The 17,918-nt window shown below is 41.2% G+C and overlaps 1 protein-coding gene across 1 annotated transcript in view; it reads right to left on the bottom strand.

Moving 5' to 3' along the window:
* Window positions 1–887: 887 nt before the first annotated feature.
* CLVS2 (clavesin 2) overlaps window positions 888–17,918 on the bottom strand; it is a gene marked incomplete at both ends in the record, with an annotated part of 50,204 nt that continues 33,173 nt past the window's right edge. The window contains 3 exons of the mRNA XM_084261944.1: window positions 888–975; window positions 3,851–4,071; window positions 6,106–6,216. Of these exons, the coding sequence (XP_084118070.1) occupies window positions 888–975; window positions 3,851–4,071; window positions 6,106–6,216 (420 nt within the window). The remainder of the gene's footprint in view (window positions 976–3,850; window positions 4,072–6,105; window positions 6,217–17,918) is intronic.

Consider the following 17,918-nt stretch of genomic DNA (forward strand, 5'->3'; position numbering starts at 1 on the left):
GAGAAATTCTTGACGTGCACCTAAAATGCAAGAGAAGCAACCCCAATGGTGTCCTGCATTACAGCACCCAGGTTAGGGTAACAAGTCAGGTTACTTGTTCACTGTCAAATCAAAAGTTAAGGAAGAAACCTCACAGATCCATACAGCCAAATAACAAAGCTGTCAAAGAGTTGGTTCCAGCTCATCTGTTATCTTTTTCACAATGCTACATGGTTTATGCTAAAACCCAATCCTAAACCACAACGTTATTTGGGAAATCAATTCCTGCAGTTAGGAAATATTTGACTGATTGCAGCATCTCCAAGTTCTTACCATCCCTCTTTATCTTTGCACTCTACATGTGCATTGCAGAGAGGAAACAAAACAGCAGTCAGGACGTGAGCTGCCATATGGCTTCCTATGAGAAGGACAACGTTTAATCTGCTTTGATATTTTTCCTTGTCCAGTATGTGTTTCTCTGTGTATATATGTGTGTGTGTGCACATGGGAGCACGCACAGGTTTTCTTCTCTTTTTTATGGTGCACTTCACTGACATATTTAATAGTCACTCATTTCCACAGCATTTCTTTACCGTAACTTACAAAGTCAAACTGGAGGATTATATTGTATTTACAAACAAGTTGGCACTTACAGAATAAATTATTGATTCCTCTTTTTTTTTTTTTTAATTTTTTTTATTTCATTTTATTTTCCTTTTTCCTCCTCTTCTTTTTCACCCCAGGGCATCCAGAGTTCAGGCAGAAGAGTAAAACCTGCTGCCTGCTGCCATTATGCTACATTAACATGAGTAAATAGGCTTCCAGCTGGTACACTCTTTCCCAATGGTTTGCTTGCTGCTGAGAGGCAGTGCCTTCCACCTCAGTTCATGTCCAATTCTTAGGAACTGTTAGTCAAGTGAAAGCAAAGGCTGCATGTTTTCTTCCTCATTCTTATCCATGCGTTTCAGCACCCCAGGATCCACAACCGACTGAGACCTGCAGAGGGATAATATGTTGATTTGACATTTCTAGATCAAGACAAATGAGGGTAAACCTCAGCTTTTTTTTGGTTTGTTTGTTGATTTTCATCTTTGCCAGGGCTTAAAAATAATGGTACAGCATCACCCAAGCATATGAACATTGCAAATGGTCAGAAAATACCCTCACAGAGGGATGAAACAGCTTCAAAGGGCTGGTCTGTGTACACAGGAGCAAAACACTGATAAAGCAGATCCTCTTTTCTTCAGAGAGTCAGTGAAGCAAGGTGCATCCTCAGCACACAGCAGAGGATAAACTAAGCTGTACAGACTGAAGCTCTGACCCTTTCTATCAGAAGGTTACGTGGCACCAGGCTGGTGAAGAAGGAACAGTTCAGCCACCCAGCTGGCGAATGGCATGCTGCAATTACTGGCATGCCTTAGCTACAAGCAAAAGTTGCTCCTGTTCTAAACAGCACTGAAATGCAATAGTGCAAGCTCCTAAGCCAACCCTAGGGCATCCTACCATGGCCAGTAGGACTTCTGGAGCAGTGGACACATCTATCAAACTCACTTATCAGCTAACTAAACCAAGAAAAGAAGGATGGTAAAGGTAAATTCAGTGATGATTGTAAGATTTCTCCAGGTTCTCTGATCCAGCAGAAGAGCCTAACTCTTGTACTGCTACCCTGCAACAGCCAGGTGTGAGGCAAAAAAAGAAAAAAAGAGAGGAACCCCAACTTCCAACAACAAAATGCTCCATCAGAAACAAAGTTCCAAGTGTTAAGATTGGGTCTTACATCACCTATGTCTCAGCTTGTCAAGCCTTGGGACAGGCTGATCTGGGAAGTGGTGGAGTCACTATCCCTGGAGGTGTTTAAAAAACATGTAGCCATTTCACTTCAGGACATGATTTACAGGTTGATGGTTGGACTTGATGATCCTAAAATCATCATGAAATTTTTGTCAATATCCAGTCTAACCCTCCCCTGGCACAACTTGAGACCATTTCCTCTCATTCTATCGCTACATACTTGGGAGAAAAGACCAACTCCCACCTCACTACAACCTTACTTCAGGTAGTTGTAGAGAGCAATAAGGTCTCTCCTCGGCCTCCTCTGCTCAAAAATGGAATGAAAAATTACATTAAATGTTAATTTAAAGCTGAATGAAAATGAAAGGTCTTTTCCACCCTTAATGATTTATGTTTCAGTAGCAATTCATCAATGAAGCTACACGAAAGGAAAAATACCTGTGTAAGTCTATAGGACCTTCTATCTACATCTCCCAAATAACTTTATAATCATTCCTGAACAAAATCTCAAAAACCACAGCAGGACAGAGTCGTGCTACAAAGTCCCACTGCAGAGGTGAGGAACCAAAGTCACACACATACTCTGCAAAGCTGATGAACACAGACACCTGCCCTGGGGGGTTAGCTGAATAACTAGGATGCACACCCCTGCAGCCCCAGCTGTGTGCCTCAGCCCTGAGAGATGGACACACCAGAAGTTCAAGGACAGCTGGACAAATATCACTGGTTCATATAGTGGCAAAAAGGAGTAGCAAAGAAGCGAATTCTCAGCAGGATTTTGGTTTAGGAAGAATATTCTGTCAGGGCAATAAACTAATTTTACAATGGGGTGCCAAATTAAACAAGATAATTGTTGGGGTTCTGCTAGATGCTTGTGCAATTTGTTCTGTGAAGTTAAGCTCTTTTCAGTGACCTGTGATCATAGGGTTTTGTATGTTAAAAACCTTCTGGATTAACGTACCACACTGAGTATCATTTTATTCAGAGAAACAACCCATTAGGTGCCGAATTCAAGTTAAATTTAATGTTTATGTTTATCTGTTTTACCTTAACTTTTCTATTTCTGTTTTAACACAGTCTACACACTTAATACATCAAAGTCCTGGGACTTTCCATCTTACTACCACTCCGTTCTACTTGGTCCTAGCACAGGAAGTCCACTTAGTACTTTTTATATCCAACAGCAGGAAAAGAAGATTCCAGCAGGTGCTGCAGACTTCCTAACTGAAAAAAGAATGCTCAATATGATGTAGCTACAAATCTCAACACATTTATTTTCTGCAGTATGTCTCCTACTGTGTCAGCTAACCCAGACTGAATGAATGTCAATTTGGAGTTTAAACTCAAGTTTCATTCTGCATGAAGGATGTTTCAAGCACAAGTTAAATGAGAATCAAACAGGTAAGCATGAGAAAGAATTCTTCAAGACAGAATGAAGAATCTGGTCAATCCACTGCTTTTCCACTTAACAATGTGCTTGCTCACAATAGTCAAGAGAAGTCTGCTCCAGAGGGCCTATCATTTGGTCTTCTCATGGTTTTTTGTTACATCCTTGGAGGAAGCCATTCACTCTCAAGACTTCATTTTGCAACAGGAAGTCTTCTGCATTTCAGCTCCTGAAGCCCACCCTTCTCTTCAAGACAGCTTCTCTGTTGTGTCATAATTCTTCTATTACATGCAAATCACACATAAATGTATTGCTCACTTTTCTCCTTCCCCTGGCTCTTTGCTGTCCCATTTTCTCCTTAACTTGTGCTAATCAGATCTTTGTCAGATGGCTTCAGGACCAAGGCTCGCTCCAGCTAGCACTGCCTCTTTAATACATGCTGTAGGCGGGGGTGAGATATCAGTTTATGCCAAACACAGTACTGCATACACTGCCTATATGGCACCATGGAAATAACTAGCAACACTGAGCTTGCAACTCACATGGGTTATCAACAGTTATCTTAAGAAAGGGAGAAAAAAATGGTCCTTGTATATGATGAGCTGAGGGAACTGCTTGCAGTTTCATAAAAGAGGAGAAATGCAAATGTTAACCTTAAGGCAATACTAAAGGACCACAGTTCCTTTAACCCACCTCTTCATGGATTTGGGAGAGAGGTCCTTTTCTATGTCTTTTGCAGGGGCGTTGTAGGAGTCTGCATTGCATTCACTGTCATCATCATATTCATGGTCAAGCAGTGTTCTTGCCCACGTCCCCATGTCGTAGGGTGGCAACATTCCTCCAAACTCCGAAGGCAGGATCTCAGGGTGTATTAGCTGATGCAGGCTGTTGAGATTGTTACCATGCAGGAATATCTGTATGTACACATGCAGGTAGAAACAAAGCAGCATCACAAAAATCATCAAAGCTCAAACTACATCACTGTTATTACAGAATATTGCACAGTTTCGATATTCTGGCCACGTTGGGCTAACAGAGATGGCCACCAAGGCTCACATCATCTCTGCCTTAAGCATGGTCATACTATGTTTGCAAACCTACAAAGTAATTAAAGTATAAATGGCTTAAAATGTTTGCAGGATGAGAGGCCTAAGTAGAGCAAGATCCAATGTCTGGTGAGTTAAGATTAGACAGACTGCCTATCTCTTGTTATTTGCTCTCCCTAATCCTGTGAATTAAAGTGAAAAAATTAGGAACATAAATAATAAATAAAAACATTCAGGAATACATATTGACTTTCATCAGTGCAGCATAATAAAAATTCAACTTCAAATATTTTCTGCCTTAATATGGTGGTGCTAGAAACCACCATCCATGCTTGACAGTGTATCACAGAATCACAGAGCTGCAGGGGTTAGAAGGGACCTTTAGAAACCATCTAGTCCAACCCCCCTGCTAAAAGCAGGATGCCTAGGAGCAAGTACCATGGCACAGTTCATATTCATATGGTTAAACTCCTTTGTCCAGAACAACCCCACCTCATCTGTACTGCTCGCTGGTCCATGCCATCCCCAAATTGTTCTAGGGCAATGTCTAAGAAAGCACCAGCTGGCACCAGCCAGTGGCCCTGACAGAAACTGCCCATATGGTTAAACAGTAGGGATGGCAGTGCCCAAACCCTTTTCAATTGACTAGCACAGAGACAAATAAAAAGGGTGGGACACTGCCATCCCTACCATTTAATTGCACTTGTTGGCAGGGCACTAAGTTACGGACTCTACATTGGTATTTAACCACCTGACTACTTCATACAGGTATTCAGTATTGACAAAAAACAGTTGTAAAAAGTCAGTGTTTCTGCAAATATATGACACTGACTCATGGGTGTCTAAATAAAAATGTAGATGCTAACTGATAAGCATCGATGTTCAGCTGCCTTGTCACTTCTTTTTAACGTTGCAGCACATCATGGGCGATACTTTACTCCCCAATTATGCATACACAGCACTTGACTTAAAAAGGCCTCAAACATATCTGGCACTATAATATTCTCTGTTGAAGCTGCAGTCAGTGGAGTGCAACTGAATCCTGTAAAATGGGTTTTCATTTGCATATTTATAACAGATATTACATAAAAGGCTTTATGATCTATAGTTCAAAATCTGTGAATACCAGAGACCTCTCAAGCATAATCTGTCAGTAAAAAACCAAATAAACACTGAGGATCATTGTGGCCTTGTAGACTTTGTTTGAGGAGAGAAAATACAGAGTTGCTTAGAGACCCGATCCCACTTAGGGAAAGAATAAAAAAAAAGGGAAGATCATCACATCCTTTGTAGTGGCTTTGTACGTGATGCTGATTGTGTTTTCCTGGGTGACAAATCTCCCGTTACATAAATAATACCATTCTTGGTGCTATCAGCACCACGCTCTAATTTAATTGCACTGATGCAAATGCTGCAAATTCAGCAACATCTCAGAGGCTGCTCGTGCTTATGCACAGATGCATGCACACAAATTGCCTTTCACTGGCTTTCACTCCAATCAGTATTTGCAAACTGCTGTATACCAGCTATGTATTCTAGTTCATGGTAATGTCAAGGAAGCCACACTAGCAAAGGACCATGCACCCACTTGTTCTTAAAAGCAAGACACAAGTAACTGTTACCAGAAATCGAACAGAATTGGATAGAATCTTAATAGAAACTCTAATATTGGCAATATTTTAAATATAACCAAGAAAGCACATGCTTACATTTTAAAATACACTTAAGTGCACTGCTTGACTGTGCCCTTAAAGGATAAAACTGTCAAAGTTTCTAAACCAGTTCAAGATATTCTTTACAATGCAGATTTCTCTACATACTTTCCATGAATAGAAAGCTGTATATGGTTTTTATTAGAGTATGATACAAGTGCCAGGTAACGGACAATTAACAGAAGAATACCCTTTTTCGTGTCTTCTCCTTTAAAAAGGGCCGTATGACCGTGTAGAGGGCATGGATATACCACGGCTGATTGACGAAATGTATTCCTCCAAACCGAGCTGGGAAACTGTCCTGTGTGTCACAAAGCAAACACACACAGTGTGAGTTGAGGCTTAACAGAAGTTGCACATGCATCAAACCACATTTATTTTTTTTTTTATCCTGAACGCTTTCATTTTAATAATAAACCTCAAACAAGAAGAAGCATTCTTCCAAACCATGTCCTCTCCGCTGAGCTCCAACCTTCCCCATCCAGCAGCAGCACACCCTGGACTGAGCAATGTGGAAGAGTGCTGCGACAGCTACACTATCCCAACAAAGGCACAGCATTCCAAACCTCCAGCAACGCTTAAAACATTAACGATTTGCCCACCATGCACCTGTGAAATACGTTTTTCTTTCTCTTTTCCACATTTACAGATTTTATTCATTTTTAATAGCAACCATCTCGACTCTTCCAGCGCCGCTGAAGAGCACTAGAAGCGTCCCTCTTCCTTCCACCTTAAAAAGAAAGTGTAAATCTCAACTACTACTCAAAATGTCTCCAGTATTATTCACATTTCATAAAACTGAGAATGCATGAAACATTACACATAACTGTTATGCAATATCCATGGCAGTGATTCTTGTCACATAGTCAGCAGCCTTCTGGGAGTTTAAATGTAAGGAAATGTAGCATATCTCCATTGAAGCAATTACTTTTCTTGCAGACAAACACAAGGAGCTGACAACTCACTAGGAAGGTTTCTGATCTGCATTTTCAATTCCTAAGTCAAGAGAATATGCCAGGGGATTTGGGGATTTGGCAGTTTGATGAGGGCAGTCACTCTGTCCAGAACACTACAGCCAAATTCATCACCTGCCCTCATTTGTCTTTGCCTGGTTGATCACGTGCTCAAACAGTGCAATAGGCTGATGTCACCTCTATGTTGCTGAGAGTCACAGTACTTCACAAGGAAGCAAGAGGTCTAAACAGCCTCGAAGGTGACACATGACCCCTTCTGTTTTCACAGTCAGAACTTTCTCATTGGCCAGGTATACAGGCTTCCTGAATGAATGGCTTTCATTACAACCTAATTCAGCAGCTGGTCCGCTCTAGGTAGCCATGATAGTCACTTAGATCAAAAGCAGATTCCTCACAGCAGCAGCAATGCCAATATCTGGCTTGGTGATACAGGCACAAATGAGGACATGCTGCACCTCCTCCTGCATGGATGCAGTAAAGGCAGCTTCAGCTGTGTGTCGGTGGGATAAGAGGCTCAAAAGGAGGTAATCAAATGCTTCGACGGGGCATTCTGTGCAAATGGACACATTTTGTTCCTTCTGGAGACAAGGCAGCAGTCCATACAGAAGCATCCAAGAGCCTAGATGTAATCCATAAAGCACCATTTGAAGCATACTGATTTAAGGCCATGCAGCGCAAAGTAAAAAATGACCAAGAAAAATATCATCAGCTGTATCAACCATTCAAGAACTGTCAGACAAGGCAGGCAGGAACCAAAGAAGGAAATGTTTCCAGATAGGCATATACATTGACAAAGTGCATGTGCCAAGCAGCCTCCTTAGTTCTGTGGATGGATACAAAGCTGTGAAAATAATGAAGCTCAAAGTCATCACTTGCTCTCCTCAAAAATATCATTCAAATACTGACAGGCACTCCTAACCCAAGGGATCCTTACATCAGGGTGCCACCTGCCTCCAAAATGCAACAACTTGGTGGATTGCCAGATGAAATATTGCTCATCAAGGAAGTAATGCACTAGCAGGAATCTACAGGGAGCATGGCAGCTACAACACACAGCACTAACATCTGGCTGGCCACAGCACAACAGTGCAATTAACAGTCTACTTTACAGATTTTCTCCAGAAACATTTGATTAACAGGCTTGAAATAAAACAATCCTATTGAAAGACCGTGCTACAGAAGCCTCCTCTTGCTAAACACCTAGTTGCTGTCAGCACTGACTAAATGTCGGGCAGGAGAGTTGATAATTTGACATGTAATTCACCCTGTTCAATATCGTAAATCCCCAAACACCATTTTGTGAACACAACCTCTGATGTACAAAAGGTAGTAAATTATGTCCCTATCACAGCAATCCAATGAATCCATTAGGAAGGATAAATCACTGGATGACATCTTACCCTTTGGTTGCAGGAGAAACCATTCATCTAGAGAAGGTTGTGTTTATTTGGTTTCTCATGGCTGTTGCTCCAACAAAGAAGTTCAGTGCAGCCCACACTGTACCATGCACAAAGGAGCACACACTAGAGCTGCAGAAGACATCTCTTGCTAGCTTCACCTAGATGTCTTTGAAGATATCTTCTGGAATCATAACTTTGTGTGGGTCAAACATACTGAGATCTCAACAGACAAACAGCCATGCACACACCCAGATTCAGAGAAGAGAGCCAAAGGTATTAGTATTCTACTCTAGGCTCAGAATGGCTGACTTGTCAATACTTGGTTATTTATAAAGATACTAAATTTCTAGTAGATAAAAGGACTTTCTGTAGAAAGTACCACTTTGACACTTCCCGTATCTTCTTCTGCATCTTGGAATCCATTCACATGGAGGGTCGTGAATATATGTGGAATGATCTTCAAGTAAGAGACACCACTTGATATTAAAAGCCAATTTGTTACAGTGTTTTTCGGGAAGTCTGAAGGCATTTCCCAGAACTGACTAAAGAAGTTGGGTATTCAACAATTTCTGTGAATGAACTGAGGTGCCCACATTCAGGAACACTTCCTATAGTGTAACTGGGAACCCCCAAAATTCAGGCCCAGAAAGAGAAAGTGTGATCTCAGCATGGTCCTGCACTGTACACAGTGCTGGGACTAAAATCCAAAAGCTGATGAACACAGACCCAAAACCTAATCTCAACAGCACCTGGTGAAAAAATAAAATAGCAGAGTAAGAAACTGCAGCTGCTGGAGAAACAGGTGTCAGAAGGTTGTCTGGCTCTTCTCAGATGTATCTGACTTCCACATGGGGATTTGCCAGACAGATGGCCATCCTACACAAACAGCAGGTAGGAATTTCTTCCAAATGACTGACTCTTGGGGGTTTTTTTACATAGATTAAGTCACAAGCGTGGTGGCAGTCACAACTGCCTCTCTAGACATATTGTGCTTCAACAGAAAAGCCTGTAACCCATGAATCACATGAATTCTAAGTAAAAGAAATCCTATGCCAGGAAACAGTGAGAAATGAAGATCAGCCATGAAGTGAGCTGTGCATTTGCCAGGGAAAGTAAGAAATCCATTGGGGTATTAGCAGACCACTACAAAGAACTAATTCTATATACACGGTGTGGGGTGTTCTTTAGCATCCACAATGGCCTCTCGTTACACAGCAGAACACAACCTAAGCATGCCTCTGATGAACACAGTTTGGTACACTGTGTGACACCACAGGCGTGAGCAAGCAGGTAGTTACTACTAGAGATCAAGCTACTTGCAAGTGACAATTAATAGTGGGCTGCCAAGGAAGAGGCAGACCCCTACACTGCTGCTGGCAGGACAGGACGTATACCAGTAACCAACCCCTCTTCTAACATCTATAAGCTGGTGTTGAAGAATGATCCCAAGCAAACTGGTTCACTGGGTTTCTCCCTCTGATTACATGGTTCTGCTCACACACAGCACTGAGGTTTTACCTCTGTGCCACACGTAACCTGTCTCCACAAGCTTTCTCGCCAAGGACCCAGCTGCTGTTGCCTGTTACCACACCCAGAACATGCTAAGAAGCCAGGTTTCTACTTGCTGGGCACCACATACCACCCTGTTGTGGGGCTTGGTCATCACCTGAGCCAGCTCTCAGGGTCCTGCTCTCCAATTGTGGCCAGAAGAAACTCTTACACCACATCTAACAACAGCAAAAGCAGTGTATGATATTTTTTACAGCACCTAAGAGAAGAAAGTGCCAGAGGAAATTCAGTAGGAGTTTTCTTAGTGGTGACAGAACTTTTATTATAGAGATGATATGAATGTCCCACCTTTTCCACTGTTACCAAATGTGCAAAATTAAAGATCTCCTTAAAGCCCACAGCATTCTCCACTCCTTGGGTATCATGTCTACGTTTAAACCTCTAAAGTCTACTTTTCAAGAACTAGTCCCCCAGCTGAAACCAGTACCGGAATCAAATGTGTTTGCACAGCCTTAGAAACCACAAGGACCACTGGATGTCCCTAGATGCAGGGTCAGCCCAGGCACATCTGGGCCTCACAAGTGTGCTGCACATCGTCTGCCAGTAGCCTGTCTGGCCACACCTTGCCACACACTGTCACTGTGAGAGTGCTCGGACACACATGCTCTGGGGTCATGTTTGAGGGTTTGCTGTCCTTGCAGGCAGTGAAACTCTTTTTGTGGACAGTTCAAAGGACTGTCTAGGCAAATATCATGAAGACACTCACACACGTTACTTCAGGCTGTGATTTAGTGCTGTGGTGGTGAATTCAGGCCACGGCATCTGCAGGCAACAAGAGGCTACAGAGTCTAAACCGTGAAAACTGTATCTTCATGGCAAAACTATCAAGTTCAAAGATAGCATATTAAAATATTAATATCTTAAATGTCACTTAAGAGTTATTCCTAGATGTTATAAATTCAGGTCTCCTCCAGCTATTCCAAAAAGTCAAGCACATCAGGGAGAAAAAAATTCATTCTGATGAACCAAAATAGTATCTTCATAATGGAAAGCTCCATTAGAAACACTGCAACATTCTGTCTGATGCAAGATGCAGCATGACAAAAGTTAATATTTAGCATATTAAAGAGGAAACTGTGGAAAATTACAGAAAGAAAAGGCTCTAATTAGGGGGGATACTTCACTTAGTACTTCCAGAGTTGAGTTACCAAAGGAACCCGGAGACACTGCCATCCACATCAGGAAACATAACCCAAGTCTTGCTCCCAAACTCTAACTTTCACTGAATGTATGAAGGAGTAAGGCATTCCTAATACCAAACTTTCTGCAGGCATCCATCATGAGAAGGGTGATTCCAACATCTCAAAGCAAAGTAGTTTTTGTCTCAAGACCTGTACTGGAGGCATGATCTCAGACTGGGACCCTAACCAGTGGTACAGTAGGATGATAGAGACTGAGAAGTGAAATCTGTGAGATCCAAAAGATTTTGGAATGCTTTGTTTAGGCAAAAAAATGCCGGATGGCAGATGCCATCAGCATCTGTAAACACACCATCATCTATAAACACACCAAGGAGAATAAACAACAACTGAGGAAAGGCCCTTTCAAAACAAAGGGCAATGCTGACACCCAAACAAATGAGAAAAAGCTTACCATGAACACATGGTAGAGTGGCAAGTGGTAGACAGCTTTGACTAATCAAACATCCAACAAGTCTGGAGGTAATAAGCAAACTAACTCCATTTGAGACAGATTACTAAACTAAGAAGAAGCTAAGCTTCAGGTTGTCTGTAGCAGCAGGAGACTTCAGCTCTGTCACTCTGCAAGAGAGTTCTTTAAGGTTCAGGTGTAAAAAAAAATTCAGGTTTTGGTGGTGGTGAAATTTTGCTTGTTCCCTGGAATAGGCGTGCTAGTGATTTCCCTCTGTAAGATGATGTTGACCTCTACTAGTTTGAGCTTTTCATAAAATCATAAAATGCTTTGGGTTGGAAAAGACCTCAAAAATCCTCTAATTCCAACCCCCCTGCCACAGGCAGGGACACCCTCCACCAGACCAGGGTGCCCAAAGCCCCATCTGACCTGGCCTTGAGCACTGCCAGGGAGAGGGCAGCCACAGCTGCTCTGAGCCACCTGTTCCAGAAGAAGGTCTTCATTTTCATTAAACAATGCTGAACCATTTCTAATACAAACACAAAGTGCCCAAATAAATTTTTGTTACTGTGTTCAACCAAAAGAGCACTACCTAAGGGCAAATTAACATCACTCAGTGACATTCCTACAAAATAAGATTTAATTATCTAGAACTGGATGTTGTCATTTTGCTAAGAAGCTTCCAGTAAAGCAATTTGACTTTTGGCAGTCCTCCTCTTCATTTCTATTAGTCATTTTATCTTACAGCTCATATAGAAATATGTTAAATTGGATGAGATCAGAAGAGAGAGAAAGAGATGGTATCCATCCAGTGAGAATATTGCTCTTTTTATTGAAGTATCTGTTATAATTTCAAATAATCTTCCATCTTTCATTTCAATATGCTACTCATAAAAATTATATATTTGTTAAATTAATTAGGTGGATAGGGATTTAAAAGTCAACTAACCACATGTGTCTGCATGTTTACATATAAATGTAATAAAATAAAAAGCTACACCGTTTTTGTACTTCCACTATTTGGATAAAGGGCTCTGATCTTTTTTTTTTCCTTTTTTTAAATTAATAGGCTTGATAAAGAAAATATTTTGTATAAAAACTCTCATGTTCGTTTCAAATTACTTTATATTTGCAAATTAACTTCAAGGGGTTTTGGCGTTCGGGCTTTTTTAAGTTTTAATTAGAAATTGTGTTAAATTCTTTTAGCAATTTTTGGTTGTTTTGACACTGGATTTTTTTTTCCTTGGCTCATTCATCTAGTTTCAACCTGGAAAAAATGAAAGCTCTAATTTCAAAGAGGAAATGAAAAATGCTGCTTTCCAAGGACAATTATGTCTTGAACTCCCAACACTGTCTCTTTTTTTAATTCTAACACTTCACATGGAATGTGAGAGATTAAAAAGGGAGGAAAAAACCCAAAACTTTTTGAGAGCATGAAGCTGTTTTCCAAATTGGCAAAACCAGAAAAGCAGTGAGAGAGATGGTAGAAATATGGTTCTTCTAAAGGATTTTCTTTCCCTGTGATGAAAATCATTCTTTACAATAGGCAATTATCAGATGGTGATTTCTTCCATGGAAATTCCCATAGGGAAAAAAAAATCCATTTTCCAGGCAGCTTGTGAATGTCTTATTAGATTAAGATTAGAGACAAATGGAAAAAAACACCACATTGCAAGCTGTTGTGCATAAATATAGTAACAATACTTTAACAGTGCTGATGGAATGAAAGTAATGTGGGAAATTACTGTTCATAAAAATGCCATACTCAAGTTCCTGAAGGCAGAAGGCTTCGGCCAGGGACTGTATAGGAGGAGATGAAATGCCACACCAGCATCTCACCTATGACACCCTCATCCTGAAGTCACCTTCATCCTGAAGTCACCCTCTTTTACTCAGTGAGGCTATCCTGATGCCCATACAGCCCTGATGAGACCACTGATCACAGGATTACCATCATGATGCTTTTCATCGTGCAGAAAGCCTCCCACTGCCTTGAGGCCATTTCAAAGAAAAGCATCAGTAGTTTCCAGGTTTCCTCCTCCTGCCCATCCACACACACACCACCCACACTCCCCCCTCCCTTCCCTCTCCCCCCCAATGACCACTTCCATATGTGAGTAGACTCAACAGCACCTTATCCAGGGGTAGCCTTAGGGGAGCTAAAAATCTTTGTTCTGTTTTATTCAACCAAAATGTGATCTCTTGTGCTATCCTTCATAGCCAAAGGAAAGGAAACCTTAGGATAATGTTAAGACAAGAACTGAAAGAAACAATGCAGGAAGCATTGAAGTAAAATGAAAGCGAAGGGCAAAGAAAGAAGAGAGATTAAATTAAAGTTATTTCAGAGATGAATATAGAGAAATTGCTATGATGCATAAGAGAGAAACATATTGATCATCTTCCTTTTCTAGCCCCTTTTCAAAACTCTAACAAAAAGGCAGGGAACAAGAAATGTAAAATATTGCTACATGGAGGACCCAAGATTTACAGTTACATGTGATGACTGATTTTCCAGACCTAAACTAAAACAGGGTAAGTAAATACCTAATCTTATGCCTTACATATAATTTCTACAGATAGTCCCAACTGACAATTTCCCAGAAGAAGTTAGAAGATATCACTTCTCCAAGCAAGAATATTTACTTTTTTTTCCCCTGGAAATTGAGAATTTCTAAACTGCTGCCTACAATTTTATTACCCAAAGCTCCTCCAGAAATGCAACTTTCTGTCTCAGACAGGATGCATTAAAACTGGATTACTAGTTATCAGTTTCAATTTATAATAATACAATAGACGGAAAATTGTAGTGATTCAAGGCATATTTCATGAGCCAGATGTTTCCTCATACTGTGAAGGATCAATCTCCATCACCACAGCAGGCACTAAGAGCAGTAATCGTTTTAGCCATCCAATTTTAATCCGTCACTCTATGCAAATGAGAGTCCTGAGAACTGAACTGAACTATAAAACTGGAGGAATAGTGATTGAAGAAAAATCAGCTGAGGACAGGCCCCGAGATCTAGCAAGCAGCATAATTAAGCTTTAAATTAGTGCGGAAATTGAATAACTGACTTGAGATCCATTAATAAGTATTATATTTTATTAAAAGTAGAGGTATCATGAACTATGAGGCATACAAATTTCCAAGAGGTCAGGTCCCGGTAGTGCAAAGCTATTTCCAGCTCCAAAAAGTGTTCAAATGTCTTTGTCATAGTACAGAATGGAGATTTATTTCAGCCTTTCAGCTTCAAGAAAGCTTCAAGCTGAACCACTCAGCTACACTTTATCTTTACTGCTTGAAACGGTAGTTTCCTGCAAGGTAACTCCATCTCAGCTTCCCTCTTCTTCTGCAGTCCTGAATGACTGCTGCTGGCACACACACATAAAATGCCCAGGGAATTTCAATATTGTTTGAGGCAGAACTGTCGTTCCAGTTAGTACTATGGAGGGTCGTAAATCACTGCCGTTGAATTCTAACTTCAGACAGCAATTCCCTGTCTTTTTAAAGACAAATAAGCATGGCTCTCTGTGCTAGCTGCCATGAGAAAACCCTGCCAGGAAAAAACACAGCTTCACAACAACTGGGCAAATAAGTATTTTTTATCACAGATATCTAGGACAAGGCTAATATGCTTATTGCACTATCAGCATGTGCTGGTAACGAAGAAATGTGATGGTTGAGTGTATCCCAAAAACACACTTTTGGAACTCTTGAAAATTCATATCCAAGCAGTTGGAAGATCAAAATCAGAAATACAGAGCTTTTCCTGCTAGGATGACAGTGGCACCCGTGTGAATATCTTCTTAGCAAGAACAAATAGCAGCAGCCTCAGTGTACATTACTTGGATAGCCACAGAGAAAACGAACTGAACTTTGAAAACATCTGGAGGGCCAGCGGTCCAGTGCTGGGCTCCCCAGTACAAAGCAGACAGGGACATACTGGGGAGAGTTCAGCAAAGAGCCATGAAGATTGGACTAAGGGATTGGATCATCTCTCATATGAGCAGAGGATGAGAGCTGGGACTGACCATCATGGAGGAGAGAAAGCTCAATTATATGTATAAGACCTGGAGGGACATTGTAAGAAACTGGAGCCAGACTCTTTTCAGCAATCCCCAGTGACAGGACCAGAGGCAATGGATGCAAATTTGAACAGAGGAGCATCCTTTTGACCATAAGGAAAGCAGGTAAGAGCGTACAGTTCTGAGTAAGTCAGACACTGATGAAAAATATAAAATCACTAAGTTTACATGAGGTCTTTTAGCTGCTATTTCCCAATAACACTTCACTTCCCAAAGCTGTGCTATTTTTGAAGTTCATCATCAGCCAAAGCAGCCAATGTGATGACAGGCTTCTCAAACTAAATAAAAAGCTGATTTGCAGGTAGATGTTAATATTTACCCTATGTAATGTACTCAAGCTACTTGGCTTGCTTGAGAGCACGCATCTTTTCATTACAAGTGACTGCTGGAAACATGCACACCTTAATCCACCTAAACGAAGGGTCTCCTTTCTTGAAAATACTCCAGCTTCATGCCCTATGCTCCCTGAACCGGGATTTATCACACATAGCAGCTGCCAAACTGTTTGCACCACGCTGAACAGGCTCTGTTTCCACGGGCTGGGAACAAGAGGCTGCCCCAGGTCTGGCTCAATATCCACCTAGGAGCCCAGCTTTTTGGAAATGTCACAGAGGGGGATGCAGGCAGCTCACAGCCCAGGGAAAGGGCACGACCCTCAGAGTAACTCTGACCATTAGCACAATGTCTAGAGAAGTCCCAATTTCCATTTTGAGATGGTTTATCACTATGCTCTTAGCTCTATTAGGTCAGTTGCATCTGAAACTATGTCTTTTTTCCAAACATAGCATTGTTTAACAGAAGATATTTCTGTTAAATGGTAACAATGTAACATCTTCAAATGTTTGTAACTATAGTATGCAAAATATTTATTGCTTTACTGTTAAAACGTTATTTAAATTGTAGCACCTTAAGTCCAATACAGCAGCACAAAACAGTGTAAACAATTTTTTATAGGCAGCTTAAGAATGTGCACAAAAGGATCCTGCCTCCCTCCCCTTCCTTCCTACTCTCCTGACTTCTCCACCTTCTGATAGGCAGCTCCCTTCTCCAGCATGGCTTATATTTTCTGCTTTCTTCTACTACTGTCACTCCAATGTTCGTGGTTGACACTAACAGGAGAACTAAATCCCCTGTGCAGGGACGATGACATATGGTATGCCTGAGTGAGCTTAATGGAAGGGAGAGACACCCTGTTGGCTGTTGCTTGCTTCCCATCCATTAGTACCACACACTGCACCCAGCACACAAGCGCCATCAGTCACACGACCATGCAACCACCACCCACTTGTCACTCGTGCTACAGCTGCCAGTGCCCCTGCTGTGTCCGCCCTGGACCTCAAAAGGCGCCTTTCCAGGCTCCTTTGGTGAGACGACCATTCGACATTAAACCTGAAACAAGTTCTGCCCCCGCCTAACTGAACAGTCAAGAGTCATTCCTCAGCCACTCAGCAAAGTGATGCATGCCAAGCTGAAGCGAAACCAGAGGCAGAGTTAATGTAAGCAGACATGGCCTTTTCCAACCTGTCCCTTCCCAAAGGGACGCAGCTGTTGAGGGGATCTGGAGAGCATGTCACAAAGCTCTTGCACCTCTACAAAAAGTAGTTCAAAGCAGGCAAAATGAGGTGCTAACACGTGTGGGGTCACAGCAACAGAAAAAGACAGACCCAAAGTGTGCAACGTTTGCCAAACAGAACCTGTTTCCCACTGCCAATGAACAGAAATTTATCAATATCTAAAAATAATGTGTCATATAGTGTGTGTGTGTCTCTGTGTGTATAAAAATTATTACGCCTCAAACACCAAATTAATCTCTTAAATAATTTATTTCCATGGATAATTTGTCAGTTTCCAGTAGCCTATGCACTTTAATTTGAAATAGATTTAAGAGCTCAGACTATCAGCATAGGCCAAAAAAACCAAGGAAAGCATTTCCTATCTAGGAACCAGAATCAGTTCTTTGTGTCCTACTGGTAGATCAATTATGTATTAGAGCTGCTGCTGCTTGACTTTTAATCCACATTAGTTCACAGACCTTCAGCAAATTTGATGTTGCTGTATTAGAAAGGGAAAACACTAAAATGAGCTACACAGGAAAAAAAAAAAGGAAAACAGATCAAGCAAGGGGCCAATTAATCAGCCAAATGCTTGCCATGAAGACTGCTTACTGCCAGCACATAGGGAAATAAAAATGCACAGATAATTCATTTAAATTCCCTTAAATGTAATAAATCCCACTTGCAATAACCAAAAGATCATTTTTAATATATTGCGATGTTGCCCTTCCTTTTGGCAATTCAGGCAAAGAAATCTGCTGATGTGTGTGTATATATATATATATATATGTACATTGTAGTACAACAGATCTGTAATACCTGTTCTTATCCTCA

The sequence above is a fragment of the Gallinula chloropus genome (genome assembly GCF_964237585.1).
Source record: "Gallinula chloropus genome assembly, chromosome: 3".
Taxonomy (NCBI): Eukaryota; Metazoa; Chordata; class Aves; order Gruiformes; family Rallidae; genus Gallinula; species Gallinula chloropus.